The 22,826-nt window shown below is 34.0% G+C and overlaps 1 protein-coding gene across 1 annotated transcript; it reads right to left on the minus strand.

The window, feature by feature from the left end:
- Positions 1 to 19,214: 19,214 nt before the first annotated feature.
- On the minus strand, positions 19,215 to 19,772 carry LOC128235746 (52 kDa repressor of the inhibitor of the protein kinase-like). The gene has a single exon (XM_052950545.1). The coding sequence runs from the start codon at positions 19,770 to 19,772 to the stop codon at positions 19,215 to 19,217; it is 558 nt and encodes a 185-aa protein (XP_052806505.1).
- Positions 19,773 to 22,826: the final 3,054 nt, after the last annotated feature.

Raw genomic sequence — 22,826 nt, forward strand, 5'->3', positions numbered from 1 at the left:
TATTTGATGAAATAATAAATGATATACTTTTGTTCACTTGATTATCATAAGATGAAACAAGTACACATGTACTCATATAATTCATAAGACGATTCTACCCATCACTTACCGAAGTAAATAACGCATGTTGTGTGAAGAGTGTCAGTCTCAAACGCCGTTATCTGAAAAAATAGTGAATTTCCTACAAATTACAATAATAGCCGAGTATGTTAAAAATAAATGTAATGTCAAAATGACACTTAAGAAACACTTTTGTAACCAATTTGAATCTTCAAAATCGATTTTATTTGCTTGTAGAGCCTTTCAATATTTTCTAATTAGCAATTTTTTTAAAACAATTGAAACGTGGCAGTAAGTATGACAATTTCTGGCATTGAACCAACACAGCATTTATTAAAAATATTCATTGCCAGCTTCAAACAAATAATCGTAAAGCTGAATGTTATCAATGTATATGTTTAACCGTTTCAATTATGTTTAGAAAACCTGTTTCATGTTTAATGTAAACGCTATTTTGTCTTCTTAATTGTGCTGTTTATAGTGCATTTTAAAACACGAAGATATTTTTCTAGTTTTTTATTACGTGTTACATACTATGTGCCTCGTTCTAAAAGACTGTCAAGGCTAAGCAGCTAGTTGTTCGTGTTTCTATAGTTGCACACAATCCTTTTCGGAAAGTCTGATTTAAGACCTGCTTAGATAAACCTTTTGCAATATAACATCCGATTAGTTGTTATCAAACGAAAAGACAATGCAATAAAACTTTGCTAAAATAGAGTATTACAACATATGTTCAGACATCATAAATACTTTCTATAACGTCCTAGGGCATTGAATAGTTATTTGATCGTAAACCTTCTTTGATATGTCTAGCCTAAATACAAATCATTAGCCTGGCACTCATAGTAAAAAATTAGGGTTCCTTACTGCAACATATAAGTTCTGTACATGATAATAACGTGCTTATAAAATAAATGTCTTCAAAAATATATCCGTGTTTTTCTTTCCTTGTCCTTAAACAGGCAGTACCATAATCATCAAACAGTTTTGTAAGTCGCTCTGAAATGGCCACATCTCTTTTTTATAGGGTAAGCCATAACTGAAAAAGCAGTAGCTTATTTCGACGTAATGATGATCTCGATTTCTAAAATTCAAATTAATCAAAACTGCATTTGATGTTTAACGAACGTCATTGTGGTAGCTTTTTAAACGGTAAATATATTGTGATCGATGTTTCTAGTGATTTCGTTGAATAGCGCAAAATCTGAAAAAAATATGTCCTGTAAAATAATTCTGAAGGTTGAACTGTTCAGTTACCGACAGAGTTCAATGGATTTTGATGATAAAAGCGTTTTCGGTGATTGGAATAGCTGCGTATTACAGGCGATTTAACAGCAGCTCGGACATAACGTAAATTATCAAGAATAATAGTTTTGATGATATATTTTACAATTTATTATTCAATCAACTGAAGACGTCATTCCAGATCGGAAAATATATATTATTTTTCCATAGCAAATCAATCATTATACATTCTTAATGAGACATCTTTCGGAACCATAGAAATAGCATACATATCAGAAGAATCACTTGGTCATGTACTCCCAAAGGTTCTGGGACATAAAGTACTAAACTGTGTAAACCCTAAGCGGAACATAACTACACTGTTGATAGTGGTGAAGAAAAAGAAATGTTATCTTTGTTTTTCAGTCGAAGCAAAATGTTGCCTTTAGACGTATTATTTGTTACGTAGTTTATCACGGAGTAAGCACACTAAACTTGAAAGTTCAATTATTTCCCAACCAAATCTTTTGTTTATTAAAATTCAAATATATACTTTATAATTGCAATATTTTCTGTATGCAACACTCTTATCGTTTCAATCACGTTTGTATACGATAAACTCGTGGAATATATTTAGTTTTAATTTCTGTATATAGCTGGCATTCCAACAAGAAATAAAATTTATCAACTAATACATTACAATGTGTGATATTCGTTGTTCAAATACAGATATATTTCACATAACAACCTTAATGTTAACCGCAGCAATTGACTAATAGCAGCTTCATAAGTGACATAAAATGTGAAAAACCTTCCCCTCATGCTATCATAACACGGTAAAAACCCAAAACATGCTTTAGTTTAAACATAGACAGCTAAGTTTGTTTGTTTAGAAATCTTACAGCATTTTCAAGCATAACATTGTAGATAGCCCTTAAGCATTTATTATTTGGTACTTTTATCACTATAGATAAATATCTGGTAACACACCGAACACTAATGTTTTATGCAATGAGTTTGTATCCTTTCAATCGCATTGACAATCCGAGAACTTCTGAACACTATAACAAAAATGGTCTAATAAGGTTATAAAGAATATCTTCATGTGATATATTAGAGAATGTATTCAATTTTTTTCGTTATTTATATATTACCTCATGTACTTGATGAGACAAGATTTCGGTAGTCTGCATAAGTGATCTGACTAAGATGATTCATAAATACGAGAATTTCTTGACACAAAAAGTTTATATAAAAGTAATCAACCGTCTTTCTTTAATATAGGATTTTTTCTTTCTTTTTAATTTGACATTTTATACGACATATATTTACCATTCAATATTCTTCTAGTATATGAATATTCGCATGTATTTTATCATCTGATTTAGAAGATAACAATCATCTACAACTTATAAATAACGACCTTTAACAATCTGGTTTTGACCCATTTGCTTCCATAAAGATTCAAATCTACCTCTTAATCATTGATGATAATGGCTTAATACATTATTGTTTAAAACTCTGTCTCCATTTGCTGTCCAAAGTCAAGTCTAAGAAGATCAGGCATTTCGATTAACTATCGGGCAATATTCGCCCGTACATATACAACTTGGAAATACAGCCTTCATATATAGTATCACCATGATTTTTTAATTGTTTAGCCTGGAATCAGTAAATGTTAAACTAAAGTAATGCTTTTTGGAATGTTTAGTATTTTATAACTAGACGAATATAAATATACAAAACACATATAAGGTCGTTAGGATGTTATTGATTGTATGTAAGAATGTGTACATTATCACTTAATTAGTTGGTGTTTTTCTTTTGGTCGACCTCTCAATTCACAATCAAGCAGCCGCTCCTCATCACAGCGACTGGCTGTACTATGTGTACTATGAAAGGTTACTTGACTGTTGGTACTACCTGGTTTCCTAGGCTTCCTCTTGTAGAGGATTGAAAAATTAGTATATGGTTTTCCTGAATCTTCAAATCCATTAAACCAAACTTCTTAAGATCGTTTTTTAGTGTAATTTTTCATCGGCATTTGATATTTTTCATATTAAGAAATGTGGGTTTCGGAATACTGGACCAGTTCACGTAGTGCAATATAAGTATGTTTAGTATTTCATCATACTCTATGATAAACGAACCATGTATGTATGAATTTCTTATTGTTTTATCACATAACTGGCCAGCTGCAATTTTAGCAATAATAAAAAATAACCGCGCAAACGTTTTCATCTTATACGGCAATTCAAACATAAATAGCAACCCCCTTCGAGATTTATGAAGCATTCGCCCGTTCTGGGCAACTTTTTGTCGTTTGAACATATGCGAAAGATTACTAGTCGTATATTAATATTTGTTTTGTTTGAGCAGATACATCGTCAACAAAGAGTACCACAAGGGCAAGGTTATTGTGTGGTTGTTGCGTAAGGCTCATGTTCGTTTCGACCATGCTTAGCTAGTAAAAACTGATTCATGTTCACGTCCCTTACAACTGTGTTGACATTGCATTTGTTTGAAGAATATAAAGTCCGAGTATTGCATTTTATATAATTTGGTTTTCACTCTTGAGAAATTATTATTTTGATTAAAAACCCTATTGTATCAAAACGGTTGAAAAGCTTCATGTCGTACGTCAATAACACAAAGGAAACTACGATAAGAAGCCCTTTGCCAAAATGTAACGATAATTCTATCCTTACATTTGGTTCGGTGTTTATTGGTATTGGTGTGTATTGTCTTGAAGCGTTGTGTCTTTCCGTGTTTGCCGTCTTGTACTGTTGTATCATTTGCTTGGTGTCTGTTACCCTAAAGCATAATGTCTCTGTTTTAATGTTTGGTGTCCTGTATCATTGAGAGATCTGTGTGCCATGGCAGACTATGTTGTGTGTGTTGTCTTTAAGCGTTGCGTGTCTTTGTTGGTGATTTGTGTCTTTAACGTTGTGTTCGATGTTTGGTGTTTGCTGTTATGTAGCTGTGTGTTGTATTGAAGAGTCGTATCTCTTCTTTGGTATTTTGTTTATCTGTAGCAATTTGTATCTTACCTGTCTTGTTTGTGTCCGTTTGTTACGTTTGTACCTGTCTGATACTTGGCCTTATTCCCTTCCTTTTTAAGCCGGATTTTAGTTAAATTTCAGTTTATAGCCGCCAACTGTAAGACACCGTTTTGTTTTTTTTTGTTCCAAGTTCTCCAAAATGTTATACTTATTTGTTCATATTTATCAAATTATAACTACTCATAAATCAACCATTTTAGTGAGACAACTAGCCAGTATATAGCCTGTGGATGACTGTAAAAGTTTGTAGTTGACTTTTGTGCATATTTCTTATAAACTTTTATTTAATTTTATGACGCATATTTAGAGAGTAGCGGTTGGTTTAAAATATATAAATATAGTATCTCATAAAACATGCTGAGGGTTGGAAACAATTGCTGTGTATTTCTTAAAATCCATAACTTTTTTCCAGTTTTGTGCTTTACCTTTACCTATGCCGTTTTGGCGTATTATTTTTAGGTCACATGTACCTGACCTAAACTATTCACAAATTTCTGATTAAGAGTTAATTATTTTCGTGAATACAATTAAACACAAATATTTCTTTATCTTCAAATGAATCTTGCATTTAAAAAAATAAAGATTATTGTTTGCCATGAAATTATCATTAAATTTGCCAGATCTACATAACAAGTATATATTCCTGATGTATGTATGAACAAGAGCTTTCAAAGAGACAGTTCGCTTGACCATTCCGCTTTTAGATTTAAGGATTGCAAAGTATTGGTGAAAGACGCACGGATCACTGTATAATTAGAATACGCGCAAAACCTGAACCAGAATTGTACGATGAATGGTAGGAAACCCTTGTATACCGTTTCAATGTATCTCAGTAGATGCTGAGATAGATATTGACTTTAGTACGCTTCATGCAATTCTCTTGATAAACGATCTTGAGCATTTTTAAGTCAAATACTAAGTGGCAACACCTTCTTTGTATCTTATTTAAGACAAAGTAATCATAGTTTTAATGCTTTCTACAATGTAGTTGCTGAGTTATTGATGTATATGTGTTTACATGCATGTCAAAATGCAAAGGGGCAAAATATTTATTATTTACAATTTAGAGTTATCTTAACTCATTGTATAAATTTTCAATGCAATACATTATAAGCAAAGCATACTGACAAAGAAATTTACAGATACTAAGAAGGAACCACAGAAGTACAGACGCATATTACATGACAAAACTATAGATATTATTAAATAAACTTATCCCATTTTTAACTTTAAAAGTAGTGGATATATCATAAAGTAATACAAAGCAGTATAAACATTCTTAAATAGAACGACCATTAGAACAATTTCCATCAAAAGGCTTCATAGCACTCGTGAGGCGATTCTTTGTGTAAATAGAACATCTTGAGAAAATAATCTGAAGTCTGAGACGCCGCCATCTGAGTAAACAGCGATTGTCCTAAAATAAATAATTCACCATAATTATCCGGAATGGATTATACTAGTTTTGTCCGGAAAAGTAATCATTACGTTGCAACTGTTAACTCATCTTTGAAAACGGCAATAATTGTGTTAACATTTCTGAAAAGAACGACGGAAGAACAATGTCCAACAAAACAATTCAAACGATTCGTTAGGCGAATTTTCGAATATTTACAGATATAAATACCACTAGTTGAGATAAGAGTATAAGTCTGAATAAACAGTGATCGTTCTACAAATAAATAGATCACCTAAATTACTCGGAGTTGATGAAACTGTCTTTGTCTGGAAACATAATCAAGTATGTAGCAACTTTAAATTCAATGAAGAAAACGGAAATACCCGTATCAATGGCCATGTCTTAATATTTCTGTATAAAGATAATCCGTCTTTCACTAGTTAAAAGACCGTCTAGTACTTTATACATACAGATTGTTACAATGTTACTTTACCAGTTTAATATATATTGAAAAATATCTTCAAGAGCATATTCATGTTTTCCCCTTTTTCTAATAGTTAACCTCGTGTCAAAACTAAAGAAGTGGTTCATTTAGTCGTATTTATATTGCTTTCTCCTTTTTGGAATTTCAAAATAATCAAAACTGAAATCAATGTTTTACAAACGTCATGATGATATCTTTTTCAAATGGCGAAATATATTTTAGGATACCTGAAACGAAATAAAAGTATAGGTCGAGCGAAACGATTCTCAAAGTTGCGTTATTTAGTCTACGAGAAAAATCAATTACATTAATTTTCGGATGGAACAATTGAATTTCAAATGTAAAAGCGTTAAATGCGGTTTCTGGTTAGGAACGCCTAAGCATTATATTCAATTTGGGCAGTTTATGAATACTAGTTATAAGTATATCGTATAATAGCGCGCATTCATTTAACACAGAAAATAAATAAAGTTTTTAAAGCCAAAACATAGATTACTTTTTATTTTTTGGACACTCAAAACAGATTTGACTTAAATGATAAAAAGGATATGATTTAGGTAGAAATAAAATTCCTGTTGGTCAAAGTACAGCTAATATCTATCCACATTAATTACGGGTGTTTGCCTTTATTAAGCAAACTCTCTGAAAGTCTAAAAGCTTTCTAATTAATCAAATGATAATGACTGTGCGCTTAGACCTATTATTTAACAAGTCTCCATCAGTCTAATACTCTGGTCTAGTGCTATTACTTTACGGAAGGATAATATAGGTCAGTGTAAGACACATAATTTAGGAATCGCATGCCTTTATTAGGCTAAAACTAGAGAAGCTTTCGAATAACTATAAAACGGAAATGAATATGAGTGTTGCAAATATGTGTGCCCTATCCATATCTATGTATGCCAGGTATACTTATAACACTGCTCCACACAAGTCACGCGAATGCGGTTAAACATTGCAATAACGACCGATGTAAGGTTGGTTTACGGGAGACTTACGCGAATTAATGTATATTTGTTAATGCAGTTAATTTTAATACAATATATTTAACAACTACAACTTTACAATCAAATAATCTCCATCTGAAACTAAAATGATAATAAAAATAATAATAAAATGACGTACAAGGCAGAATAAATATATTCTAAAAAGAGAGATGTATATACTAAGTGACCAAACGAACGGAAAACTCTTCAAGTAGTTATATATTTAAAGGTCGCATTGTACATTCCAGTGTGTAAGCTTAAAAACTTGATTTTGGCATCAACGAACATTGTGCGCCTATAAGAAAACCAATGCTCCATGTGAAAATAGAAATTAAAATTAATTCTTGAGCAAATATTGTACATTGTTTGCACGAGAAGGTTGGACCAAAATTATTTTTTTCCGGTAATGCACCTGAAAACACTTATTGTATCATTATTTCACTCTTTGATATCGAAATTGCAGAATCAAATACAGTTCTAATATACAAGAAATATTTGGGTTTTATAAGGGTGCAAACCAACGCCGATAAAGACAAGAAAAAATAGGAAAACCGAAGCCTAAACCTTTAAGCCAAAGGGTCTTTAGCAACCATGGAATATAATGGACTTCTGTTCAATACATTGATAATATCACGTGATAATGTCAATCAACTTTTCACGCAACAACATCTCTGTTATCAATTGATAATCATATCTATGGTTCTATTAGATAAATAAGTGTATTCTTCCAATGTAGATAGTATTAAGTGTTGATAAGGTTTTGGAAAAACGAAAACAATACCACTTTAGTGCCTATGTTAAAATATATATATCAATCGATACGTTTTGTAAGCTATCCATCTTAACAACGTGCTTCATAAAACGTATTAAATTAGCATACAATCTATGTCAGAGCACAGTACCATATTATTCAGCTATGGTGGGAAAATGAACACTGCGTAATGCATTGCCATTTGAGGTTGTGTGCCCTTACCGCATTAGTAGAGATTAATTCAAACGATAGCAATTAAAGGGACATTAAACAAGTTTTCCATTAAACAAAATAACGAAGAAGGATGCTTACAGCATACCAAAGATTCGTCAGTCTTAACTTTCTCACTAGAATATGGCTACAAACTCATCGCTTCCTCTAAGGAAATACAGCTTTTCAAGTTATTTGGTCCGGCTGATATTATATTAGAACCGTGAATGTCAACATCATTATCGCAGAGAGATACCAAATTATAGTTGGCAGACATACGGCGATGTTGATTGAAGTCAACCTTGTCGAAACGCCAAATATGACGATACAATGAGGAATGTGTCGTTTATTGAAAACTTAAAGTTCCATAGATGAGACATTGGCTTCTCATATTTTGGTATATAAATAAAGCCGAAACTCAACTAGAATGAATCAGTTTTCCCTGCAAAGGTAAGATCAATAATCGACTCAGCTGATTTAATGAAATAAGTAGGATAATCAATTATTTGTGACAGGAAAAACTGCTTAGATATTGTTCGAATTTTTGCTGCAAATCTTTAGTTACGGGCATTGAGGCTAAACTCGCCTGTTACGACTATTGTCCTTTCTTTCGGGTTCTCTGAAAGATTTTCCAATGATGGAAGATATTTGTTCAGCCAAGTCTCAGAAAATGCAATATTGAATTTGTAATTAAAACCATGAAAAAAGACATACAAAACACATAACATTCGGTTATACAAATAACAGCGTAGGTAAAAATTTGATTCTAACATTACCAATTCATTTTATGTTGAGTGAATGGAAATACAGATGGAGGTAATTGTTCCAACTTCATGAAATGTTAATGAACTAAACGAAAGATTATTCCGCCATGATATAAATAAGATATTTGCGTTGCTTCCTCAAAACAGTATACACCAGAGAGTTTCAAGCTGCCCCTTTGCAATTTGAAAACTACTTGTCGAAATGAGATAGCACCATCTCAAAAGAAAACATTGTTTATGAATGCTAGTGGGTTTTTTCTAACACTATGAAAATTTCAACAATAGATTAAAGACAAAAATCCAACTAATTGTGTTGCTAAGCAAGTACGGTTGATGATTACATACAAACTTTAAAAAAACATGCATTCATATCCACGCCCAGGGAAAAAAGGAAGACAACAATTAAATTATCTGTTAAAACGGTTAAAAATAATGTTGCAATTGCGTCCTTAATTTCGTGGCCATTGTTTATTTTTACATGAATTATATAACAAATCGGGAAAAATGATTTAGCATTTGTCGTCATTTCTTATTCTGATTAAAATTTATTCGAATTTCTTTACATTACCAATAATATATCATATTAACGAAGGAGCTCGTAACAAAAAAGGCCATTTCAGCAAAACTCACTGACATATCGGGCATTTTATTCTACTGTTTTCAATCGGTTCCTCAAAGGTGTTTTTTTTCTCTTTTGTGTCAATATGCTTGGCATACTACTTCAATAATCTTTTATCTCGTTAACTTTTGTCATATTGCTAATGAGTATTGCACACATGTATTTACTTAGCATACTGACTCTCTCTTATGTCAGTTTTTTTATCTATGAATTACATAGCTCATGTATATATACTGTCAGTTACTTCGCTTTTGTATCTTGAATCAGATTTATTGCACAGTCGCATTTGTTACATATAGTGTATTCAACACTACTAATTAAACAATTGTACATCAAATTCGTTACTAGTGTTCTATGTAAACCGCTTTCGCGTGACCAATTTGAAACAGTGCAATAATTACAAATGGCAACTATAGATATATTGAATGTACTTTACTTCCAATACATAATTATTCAAAAGCTTCCGCAGTGTTAGCAAACTGAATACATTCAAATCTTACATAATAAGTCTTACCCTCACATTCACGTCCTACAAGGAAATCCTCAAGACCGAAAGACGTCACCTATAATGTACCTTGGGTTTATTGACGGACTTATAAAGGAGTTGCGTGACGGTGGTTGTGGGCTGTGTATTTATAATATTTCCATAGGATCACCAACGGTAGCCGATGATATGGTGTTGCTTTCTTTATCTAAACACGGAATGGACACTATGGTGAGCATTTGTTGTAATTACTCGCGAAAATGGAGATTTTTATACAATTCAAATAAATGTGCTGTCTTAACATTCAACAATCGTTTACATCAATGTCACAGTTTCCATCTGGCCAATGAACTTATCAGTGAATGTGATGCGTATACACATTTGGGAATAATATGCAACTCCAATTTGTCATCGACAAGCTCCATAAAGCTTCGTGGCACGTACCTTAACATCTGCAACAGTGAAATTCATCCGAAGTCGATGTCTCCATTAACTTTGAAGACTGTTTATGAGAGTGTTACTCGAAATCAGACATACCAAAGCTCGAAACAGCTCATAGGTATTGCATTAAACATATGCAGAAAACAAAGCTGAACACCAGTAACCAATTTGCATTTAGTGCGCTGACGATTCACCCTATCGAAGTGTTTATAGACTATAGAAAACTTACATTTTTGGGCCAATTATGTCGACTGCCGACAAAATATTTTGCTAAGGAAATATTTAACCATAGACTTGTCAATTATCTCCATTGTGACAAACAGACTGTCGGCTTCGTTCCGGACGTATTTCGTTTATTGATGAAATATTCATTATATAAATACATAGTGTCTTACGTGGACTACGGTACGTTCCCCTCTTCCTACGCTTGGAAAAGTATTCTCCAAAATAAGGTGCTGAAAATGGAAAGGCAAAAAGTGTTCGACTCTGTGCTCCAACTTAATTCAAGGTGGCTCACCCCAAACATAATCACACCGGGGAAATATTCAAATTCATGGTTAGCGGCAAAGGCCTCTCCAAAACTATTGTCGATGTGCTCATTTCTAATGAACTTTAGTGCCTCATTTATGACGAGACAATACTCTCGCAACTGTGAAATGTGTCATCTTATGTGTGAAAGCCTGCCAGAACATATCATATGTTACTGTTATAAGATCGACCATGTGAGGCAAACACTGTGGGAACATGTCAATGACCTTAAAGGTGTGGTTTATTTTAGAAAGTTCATGACTCTAAGTGGGAGAGAACAGTGCCTTAATATATTGAACATTTCTGCAGAAATGTCAGATATGAAATTGTCATTTTGGGATTCAGCAAAGGTGCTTAAAAACATGTTTGAATTTGCGTAATATAACCTAGACTTACACATAAAGGCAGTGCATATATCGCCTCTAATGAAGGTTCGTTTGTTAAGAATGAAACATGCATCCTTATATTGCATTTAGTGTTGCTGTTGTTGTTATTATGTCTTTAAATGCTCAATAACTGTAATAACTGCTTTTTTTTATTGACTATTCATCTGAACATTTAGTCTTAGTCTGCCACACTATTGATTCAACATACAGAGATCTTGATGATATATACGAGCAATAATAACTCGAAGTATGTTAGGTAATACAAAGAACTTCAAATGTTTTTACTCTTATAAACAAAAAAAGCTTCTCACATTTGTATTTTCATATAAATTCAGTCGTTTACATTTGATTCTCCTTATGCAGTATTGAATTTAGAATTTCGCTTTCGTCTCTAGGTTCCAAAAATCTGCAATTATAAACAAATCAACCAAACACCTCGGGCAATTACTCATTTATATCTTAGTTGTGATAATTGAGTAGTTATCTTCACTGACCGTGCACATATAGATGTAATCATCCGTCAAATTTAAAAACACCAGTTCATTTATTTTGTATGTTTATATCTTGTCCAATGTTGTGTATATAAATCCATGCATTATTTGGCATTTGTATTGTACTTTGGTATCAACTAAACCTGCTGTATATATGTTATGCTCTCCATGTATGGAGGAAATAAAAGATCTATCTATCTATCTATCTATCTATCTATCTATCTATCTATCTATCTATCTATCTATCTATCTATCTATTATCGTTATGTAAATAAGTAAACACTTTCAGAAATCCAGACTTATGGAGGCATATAATTCATAGATAACATGTCTTAAAGACTAAACTCACAGTCATTATTATATATTTGTTCACAAGCTTTTAGATTAATGTCCTTACATAGGCAAACATCCTTAATTAATGTGTCTAGATCTGGTTTTTACTATAAAGACAGGAAACATTTTCAACGACGGTGTTTTCGCTCAGTACTGTAAATATGCAAAGCATCTTTTGTAGAATAACATGGAACCATAACCGGAAGGACTAGGTGAGAAGGGCGAAGACCCAGCTGGGAGATACTTATTTAATTTCTCTTTCTGTCAAGTTCATTTTCAAGTCTTATTACCTTTCCCATTTCCTTTGACCAGAAACCATTTATCGCGGAATAGTCAATTGTGACAGGGGCAGTGGCTTGTAACTCGTAAAAAGACATAGAACCAAAGATATAACATAGTTTAGACATTTATTAAACACGATCAGCGCCTTATGAGGTAACTGTTTGGAAAATAGTTAGAAAGTCGTAATGTTTATAATATTAAGTTTACTTTATAAACCCGTTTGGTTTTCTGGAAAATTGGCTTCTTACTGCTATGAAAGTGAATATATGTTGAAATCATCTAAGTCTGGAGATCTTGCTCTTGTTGATAACTTCAATAGCACTTTTAGATGTATTGATGATATTCTAAGTTTAGATAATTCTGTGTTTACAGATAATATTCAATCGATATACCCCTCACAATTACACCTTATTAAATCTAATACATCCGTTTAAAAAGCATCCTATTTAGATCTGCAACTCGGAAGTAGAGGAAGATATATTGACTATCAATCTTAATGATAAACGTGATGATTTTAATTTTAAAATAATTAATTACCCTTCTGTAGATGGCGATGTTCCTAGTTCACCATCATATGGTGCTTTTATTGCACAGTTGATAAGATTTGCTAGAAAACGAAAACGTTTTTGGCTGATTCGGAGTGTTTTGGCATGTGACTTTATTTTCTCTAAATATTTTACATTTTCAAATCATTTGGAAGGAAAGATTAGCTAAAACATGTCGCTTTTATTTTTATTAATGCTTTCTTAATTTGTTCCCAGTTTAAGTAAAATGATGCTTTTTATTATGAAACTCTATGAGCACACAAGTTTTAAACCTTTATTTTATAAGGCAGACTTTGTGTAATATTCATAGTTTCAAACAATGACTGCATCGTTTCTTTGAAACGTTTTTGCATTAGGTGCTCTGAATTGTATTCCTCCGTCTGCAGATAGAGTTGGGATCTCTAATCATAGAAGTACTTGTGGTTTACCTATAAATTTATTATTATTTGTTTAATTGATAAATTTCCTCAAGTTAATGCATACTTTGATAAGATTTACCTTTTGCGTTTTATCTTTATTAAGGATTGTTGGGATAAGAGTGAGGTTTGTGCACATAAACTGGTTAAACCCCCAGTAAAATTACATTTTACTGACCGTCCCAAGGCGGTACCTAACAATCCTTAGTAAACATACCTAGTTTTTATATATAGTATATGTGCACTGTGCTGTTTTTGGAGTTTTGTGCTGTTCTTCCAGGTTTCTTTTTTGCGATTTTATGTTATATGTCTTTGGCGTTTACCCAGTGCCATTAAACCGGGTTTATGTTTAAACTTTTTGCTACTGAGCTTGTTTCTGTAGCTTTTCGCATACATATTCTTGTTTTTGTGTATCGATTTATGTTAGTTTAAAACATATTTATTCAGTTCAATGAAATTAAAATTTATGTATATCTATTTTTATCTTAATGCTTAAATCCATTACCCGTTACATTTCGAGATAGGTATACAAACGAACGGGTAAAGAAACAGTTAAGAAATTGAGATCATTCATATGCTAATTAAACTAATGCATGCACCAATTAGAGTGCTTTTTCAATCTGTTTTCGTTTTGATACCATTTCAAGGATTTTTGAAGTGCAGTTTAAAAGATCAAGTGAATGATTTAATTCGTTTTATGAAACATTCGTCTAAGATTTATTATAACCAAACAGAAAATTCACAGATTTTTGTAAGATGTTTAAGACGAACTGGAAACGTTGAATTATACTATGTAGACCTAGCGAAACACTAATTGTACTTGAACGTGTATCAAACCTTACAATTTCAAGTTGCAGATTGCAATACCAGTTGTGTAATACATCTCGATCAACGTGTATATATAGGCAAACATACTGTCGAAACAAATCTCAGGAATGTGTAGGAATCATAACCGTTCATCTTGCGCAAGCCTATCTATGCCTGAATGACGTAGAGCAATATTTTTAAATCATATTTGAATACGTACTCGTACAAGAGAGTTTTTACAACCCTTTCATTATTGAACTATTTCGATTGATGATACCATGATCATGCATATAAGTGTTGCCTTCTTCCCTTTAGTTGTATACGTATTCAACACCTACGTTCATCATGTTGTCAGGCTTCATTCACATATGGAATTCATGATATTCAAGTTGCTTTTAAATTGTGAAAGGATTTAAGTCATCTACACATGGTGACATACAACGTGTTAAAACATCATCTGTTAATAGATTATTACTTAATTACGACTGAAATTAATGCAGGATTAACGTACAGCTAAATTGATATACGGATATCATTACAAACAATCTGCCTAGCATTTAAATGCCATTTATGTTCAAGTTTTAGCGGCCTTCTTACTTTTTAATGCCTGAATGACGTAGAACAATAGTTTTAAAAGATTCTTGAATACGTACTCGCATTTTTCAACCTCTTTAATATCGAACTTTTTCGATTGATGAACGCGAAGACATGAGCTTTACATTTTGCATTTAGAGACCATATCTTCTCGAGTTCAATCGGCCTCCTTACTTAATTGTCACTGACTAAGGCGGTCTCCCCATAATTGACCAATGCTTATGTGTTGTCTGTTTTATGACGTCTGTTGTCATGAAGCGGTTTTGCCACTTGATTAGTTATTGTTTGGCTTTGATCATTGTGCTTTTAAACATAACTTGGTTTCATTAAAAAGAACTGATATATATTCCATTGTTTGATTGTTTGAGATGATAATACTAGCATTTTCCCGTGCAACGCTCTTTACCGCAACGATACATTATGTGTGTCACCGATGTAGACAATATGTCTACTTTAGCATAAAACTTCAATATGTTACAACATGATAGTAACTTGTTTGGGAAAAATGAGCTCAGTATTTCCATGAATTCCATTTTTTAGATTCTACCTTTCCGTGAGCCATTGTAGTGTGGATCACATGAACCTGTCCTAATCCGTTTTCACATCTCGTCTATTTAAAAGAACCTCTACTTATGTCCAGCCTTTTAGACACCTTTAGTGATAATTATTTTTAAACATAGTTTGCAATGAGACAAACATATAGGTAATCGTACTCCAAATAGTTATCTTTAAGTTCTACAGATCTATGGAAAATATATGCATTCTTGTGGTATATGTTAAACTTTAAATCACATTCCGACGAATCGTTTACTTATTATGTGCATAGCTGATGAAGCACCAGTATCTAATCAAACTATTTCTAACAATGTTTACAACGCCCTAAGTAAAACCCACTCACAAAGTAGATGCAAAAAATATCGCATGATAACAACCAAGTACCAGGCGACGTAAACCAGTCTTCGACAGGGACTCCTACGACCTGTAGGTACTATGCATTTTGATTTCAGGCATAGTTTCTAGTTTCTAGTTTTTAGAGAATGCTATTTCCCATGTTTATTCCCATCTAAATTAACGTTCGATGTTCGATGGTTACCGTTACCATCCGTTGGTTACAAAAAAAAACATATGATGAAATACCATACTTTGGTTCACTTGACTTCCATAAAGTTAGAGATGAATGAAGTATACATGTTCTCATATAAGTCGTAAGGCGACTTTAATAAAGCATGTTGAGACTAGAGTATTCATCTCAAACGCCCCTTTCTGAATGAACAGTGAATTTCATACACTGTCATATGAACAGATCGCCATAAAAGCCGGGAATGGACAAAATAAATGTCCGGGCTTGTTATCAGAAAACGGTAGTAACTATGTCAAAATGAATTATGTAAACAAAATTATATTTCTCCAAAATTATAATCTGAGCGTAGAGCCGTTCATTATTTTCTAATACCTATTTTTAAACCGTTTAAAGGTGACAGAAAGAATTGACAATTACTCCTTTAGATCCAACTCAGCAATCTAAGCATTTATTTAAATGATTCCTATGCAGATTCAAACAGATAATCTTTAAGCTGCATGGTTCCAATGCGAATGTTTTACCGTTTCAATTCAGCTTAGAAATATGTTGCTTGTTTTATGTAACCGTAGTTTTGCAGCTTAATTGTATTGTTTATAGTGCACAGATACACGTTTTCAAAAGCAGATAAATATTTCTAGATATTTACTAGATGTAACATACTATGTGCCTCTCTTTGACAGGCTGTGAAGCCTAAGCAGTTAGCTATCAGGGGCGTAGCTGGAACCCAATTTGAAGTACTCCCATTTTTAGCGGGGGGTCCTCCCCCTGACTCGTGCGATTTGGTGGCATTGGACGCATATCTGGTAACTTGAAATGCAATTTTTAAGTTAATAATAACTGAAGCAAAAAAGGAAAACTGCAAGATCGAGCAATACCTATTCAAAACATATTTATACTTGGTGGAGATGCCTCCCTCCGAATATATAGGATATACAGATGAACAAGTTGCATTGAGGACAAATATCACATATAGTTTGATTTAAACATGGAAAACATCACAAGCAAATAATACACAAATGTATACATAGTTTATCTTATGGATTTTTTCCCATTCTGAACTATTTTTACACAACAACACACGTTTAAACTTTGACCACTTACACCAGCCGACGGTCTTTTCTACGTGCAAAAACATCCACTACGTGCTCAGCGTTGATATCTCGCTCTTGATAAATGTTAAGAAGCTCAAGCCCTGAAAGCCTCTCGGCGGTCATCGTGTTGCGGGGGTACGTCTTGACTCTCCTCATCGTGGAGAAGGACCGCTCTGCCGTAGCTGTTGAAACGGGCATGCACATCAACACCATCCTGCAAAGTCTTATGTTTGGATATGATGCCTCGGTGGCCACTCGCAAAGATGTTTCCAGGTCTGGATACTCAGTTGGGGATGTTGTGGTCCATTTAGCAATCCATCTTTTACACTCCCGGACAAACGTCTCCTCGTCACACTCTAAGTCTGGACTGTACTCTGCATAAATCTCTGCGGCCCTGGCAGGTGTCAGTTCAGTAGCCTATAACAAAACAAACATGACCCACTTTTTATAATTAAACAATAAAATAAGCAATTGATTTAGAGAAAAATATAGATATTCACAGAACTTAACGTTTTGGTACACACACTTTGTTTTCTACGGAACAATAATATAATTGATGTTTTATTTAACTATACATGTATAAAATTACTCAATTCCAAGTATTTTCATTGATATCACATATTTTGTTTCATCAAAAAAGGATGAATGAAAACCTACTTTCGTCGACAGAAGATATTGTGCAGTAAATCTCCCATGCGGTTTAAGCAGGCGGGTTGTTAACTCAACGACTAGGTGGTCAATGAAAGGAAGGAACCTGTTGACCTTCCAGTATTCTGTGGGTGTTGCCGCTGGTGCGTTAGGCCTGTTTGCCTGTCGCCCCGGGCCTCGAGGAATGGACGGCTCCACCCCAATGTCTCTTGCTAGTGACATAGCCTTTTCGTACAGGTTGTCCCTTACTGTTGGATCGTTGCGTTCAGACTCAAATGATATTGATAGTGACGTAACATTAAACAACGCATTAGTAAAGCGCACGGCAACGTCCATCTTTCTTTTTGTAAGTCAAAAGATGGGAAAAACATTTAATAACATATGACTGCAAATAAGTTCAATTCATATGTACACACACAAGAATTGAATTGTTTCTGTAAACATATATACACGCTATGAAATTAGTGCACTGTTTATGAGTGACGGGTCTAGGAAAAAATATACATGGCCATTTACGCCGATGAAAAGTATAACTATAGTCCGACCCAAAGTAAGATCAAGTACACTGGTACATATTGACTTACATATGATTTTGTCGGTTAACCGAGGCGTGATTAACACTATTCTATAACTTTGCTGTCATAACGAAATGAATTCATCCCACAACTAGCCGTTAGGAAAATGAATTAAATAACAAACCTCTAACATAGCGACAACAACACGTGCTTCTTCTGTTGCCTCCAGTAAATCGCACGTCTTCTTCTGGAGGAGTTTCGACAGGTGTACGAGCCCTGACAACGCATGTTCGACAGCCACTAGGGTAGTGATGAACTCGAAGTTCTGAATAGGGCGACTGTATCCCGCGGTTTTGCTGTCACCATAGTCGCTAGCGAGTTCGTCCAAGGAACTGACAACAACTCTGGAAATTCATGACACAATTAAATCAATGTTTCGAGAATGGTTTGTGAGCGAACAATATGAACATCAAAAGCTATTCAGACGTACATTATTTTAAATAAAAAAGTGATAAGATAACAGACTAAGAAATATCACATAATTAGGAAAAAATACAATAAACACTTTGAAGAATATTGATTTAGAGCATTAAGGCATTATATAATTTAAGTATGTTTACTCAAGATTACCTAATTGAGCATAGGAAAGTGTGCAAAGCATCCGCCCTAGCTGCCCAGCGGGTCTCGCACAGAGATTGCAGTTTAGTGCGCTTATCCATCTCGACACGGGCAACTTCATCGTTGTCAACGTTTTCCTGGAAGCGAAGGAGGCGTTTAGCGGAGTAGTTAAAAGCAAACGCTATTTGTTGTACGGTAGCCATCATGTTCCTTGCATACATTTCTTTTGATGCGTGGATAATATCCAGGTTGAGGCAGTGGGCTTTGCAGTGGGTGTACACAGCCCCAGGAATACGCTGTTGGATCCTTGCCTGTACGCCTCTTCGGATACCGGACATATTGGCAGCGCCATCATATCCCTGGCCACGAATTTTGTTTACGTCAACACCCGCCAGTTAAAGATTTGCTAAGAAGGCATTGGCCAACGTCTCGCCTGTAGTTGATTCGCACTCAGCGAACCCCAAAAAATCATCGCGTAAATCAGCTCCGTCGAAGTATCTTAGGCCCATGGCCATCTGTTCCATAGTGCTGGCATATGTTGCCTCGTCAGCCATAAACCCGAAGCAGGGTGCGCTGTTGCACTTTGACACGATACTGTCTGCGATTTGTTTTCCACAAATGGAAATAAGCTCATTTTGTATATCGGGGCTAAGGTACATAGATCTTGGATCTCCGTGTTCTAGATGCTCTTTTAAAATGGGATCCTGCTTGGCCTGAAAGCGCAATAGGGCCTGAAATTTTCCCTTATCACCTTCATGCCCCCTCAAGGCAATGTTCTGTTTCCCACAGAACACTATCGCTTCTGTTATACTAACAAGGATCTTTCTGTTCTTTTCAACGGCCACATTGTATTGGGATGACATGTTACATAGTATGTCTTTTTTTTCGCCCTTCATTATTGCTAGGAAATGATCTGGTGAATCACAGTTAGACAGGTGGGCCTCTGATTTCATGTGGCTCAAAACTACCTTGGATATGTTGCTCCAATCTCTCAATACTGTGGTGACTAATGTTTTCACGTGAGCATCAGGGCCACCATCAGTGACCAAATGCTTGGAACATCGTAGTTAACGATTCTATGTACAGTTCTACCGATGAAATTTTACATTTAACTTTTATAATGCCGAGCTGGATTGGTTTCAAATTCGCCTGTACCCCCTTAGGGTTCAAGTTTTACACCGGATTTAGGCCATTTAGAATTTTCATTTTTCAAAATCGAAGTACTCCCGGGAGTATGGGAGTATGCCTGGCTGTCTGTGCTGCTGTAAATGCACACATTCCATTTAGAGTCTGTGTTAGCATCTGCATACGTAGACGTTTTGTAATAAAACGTCCGATTATTTGATATCAAACGAAACGACAATACAATAAAAACGTGCTTAAATAGAGAGACAATGATTACAACAGATGTTTAGTCAATATAAATTTTAATTGCATCCTTGGGAATTGAATATTTATTTCTATTTGATAGTAGAGCTACTTTGATATGTCTAGCCAAAATACAAATCATTTGCCTGGCACTTAGAAAGAAAGACTCCAGTGTTTTATACATACACATTGCTTTATTTTCAAAGATTATAATAATCTGTTGTGCGTTGTTCATAATAGTGTTGACATAGCTGAGTCAGTTTAAGCGTTTTAAGAGTACTTTTTTGAATACGAAGTAATAACCAACTTATATTTGTGATCATTACGTAACAAGTGTAACGGAAGATAGAAGTCTTTACATCGCAAGTACAAAGGCTTATCACATGACTAAAATGTTGATGTTTCTAATTAATTCATCATCATTGTATTTTAAAAAGTAGTGGAGAACTCAAAGTTATACAATTGAGTCTAATCATTCTTGATAAGAACGGCCATCAAAACAATTTTTAGAACATTCCTAGCTGTCGTGATGCGATTCTTTGATGTAAATAGAACATCTTGAGAAAAAAAATCGTCTAAAGCGCCGTGATCTGAGTAAACAACAATAGTCTGGAAAAAACAAATCACCATAATTACCTGGAATGGACAAAACTATTTTTGTCCTGAAATGTAATCAGGTTCGTGGCAACTGTTAATTCATCAAGAAAAGGCAACAGCTGTGTCGACGACAATGATCAACTTTTGTTCTAAAAGGATTGTCTCTTCAAATACATTTCTAAAAGGAAAGGCCTGGGAACAATTTCCACCCAAACAACTCATGACATTCGTTAGGCGATTTTTCCAAACTGTCCAGATATAAATAACACATGTTCATTATGAGTCTCAAATATCACATTCTGATTAAAAAACGATCGTTCTACAAATAAATAGATCAACAAAATTATACGGACAAGGCCGTTTCTGTCCGGAAATATAACCAAGTAAAATATATTCATTAAATTTAAGACAAAAATAGCAAACATGTATCAGCGGTCATATCTAATGATTGACCGACGTAGGTCATCAACAGATGGTTTCTTAAAACAAAGAGTTAATTCAGTGCCGTAAATTACTTTCCAATATTGATGGCACACAAATATGTTGTTGTTGTTGTTTTTAAAAAAAACAATTAAAGGTAAGGCATTTACTATCTACGAGCAATCTCAGAAATTAGTTCCATACTTGTTATTCGTGCTCAGTTTAAAAAAGTCACTTTTCCGGTCAATATTTATCCCAATGCAGATATATTTATACTGTTTTGTTTCAGTTTTGAAAAGATGGTTTTAATGTTTTGGTTATACGTTACCGTAACATTCGATGTTCATCGCGTAGCATTCGATTGGCACGTTTTAATAGCCGATACGAGTTTGACTGCATGCTAAATGTGGTTTGCCCCCTTCTGACAAGTTAACAGACATAAGCAGCCGCTGTTGGAGCTTTAATTACCTACATTCTATTTCTGGGTTTGCTTATGCATCTGCCTAAGAAAACGTACTGTGATAAAAAAAAGCATCCAATTAGTTAATATCAAACGAAAAGACAATACAATAACATCTTGCAAACACAGACAGACGTTTGTTCAATCAGCATTAATCATTTCTAGTGCATCAGACATTGGACAGTTATTCCTATTTGATCTTAAGATAGCAAAATTACTTTAAGATTTCAAATCCATAGAAAGGTAAATCGTCTGGCATTAGTTGAAAGATTTATTATTTATATAATTATTATCACTATTGTTTTTAGTTTTTATGACTTATTACTATTTCGATGTGAATTATTGCCCATAGTGAGTTGATTGTATTGCATGTTAGATTACTGTGCGATTAAACATGTTCTTTTTAGATAAAATGCTGATACCATAGACTCGTATACCGCAGGCATATTTGACAGCTTTCGGTTCAACCCCAATTAAGCAAGTATGAACGACAATAAATTACCTGACACAATACACGACAGCATAACACGAATTCGGTATTCAAGTATATGCCTTAAAGGAAAGTTACCTTAATATGTATTGCTAATCATTTTCTTAGGTATTTGTTATCGGTTTCTTCCGTTGTTGCCGTTTTGTCGTACGTGTAGCACATAGTTAAGGTTGAATACTCGTTAACCAGATTATACTCACAATGCATTTCTGTTCTGCTGTTCGTTTAAGTAACCCTCAACAGATACTTATTGAGATATTTTGATGTGTTGTCTGTTTTCTCTGATTAACCGCCTATGCAGAATGAGCATATCATATCAGATACTGGTGAGTAAGAATATACAAATAATTTGTATCAGGTAAATTTAGCCAGAATATGTTCTGACATTGGGTGTTAGGCGACCATAAGAACTAACATTAGACTGGGGTCATTCAGATGATTACCTCTAAACTTCTATGTTTTTCAATTGCTTGAAGAACAAATAAATAATTTTGTACATTTATGCTACATATCATTAGAATTTTTTGAACTTTTGTTCAATGTTCATTGGCGGGTCTCTGACATCTCGAAGTGAAAAAAATAATACGACAATTATTTCGATGATTACATTTTTTGTGGATCAAACGAAACAAATGATTGCCAACTTTAAAACACGCTTCCGTCTGTTTTGAA

This window comes from Mya arenaria, chromosome 5 (genome assembly GCF_026914265.1).
Source record: "Mya arenaria isolate MELC-2E11 chromosome 5, ASM2691426v1".
NCBI classification, from domain to species: domain Eukaryota; kingdom Metazoa; phylum Mollusca; class Bivalvia; order Myida; family Myidae; genus Mya; species Mya arenaria.

What these genes read in the sequence shown, in the direction of transcription:
- LOC128235746 (XM_052950545.1), bottom strand. Translation starts at nt 19,772, where the DNA reads ATGAAATCAGAGGCCCACCTGTCTAACTGTGATTCACCAGATCATTTC.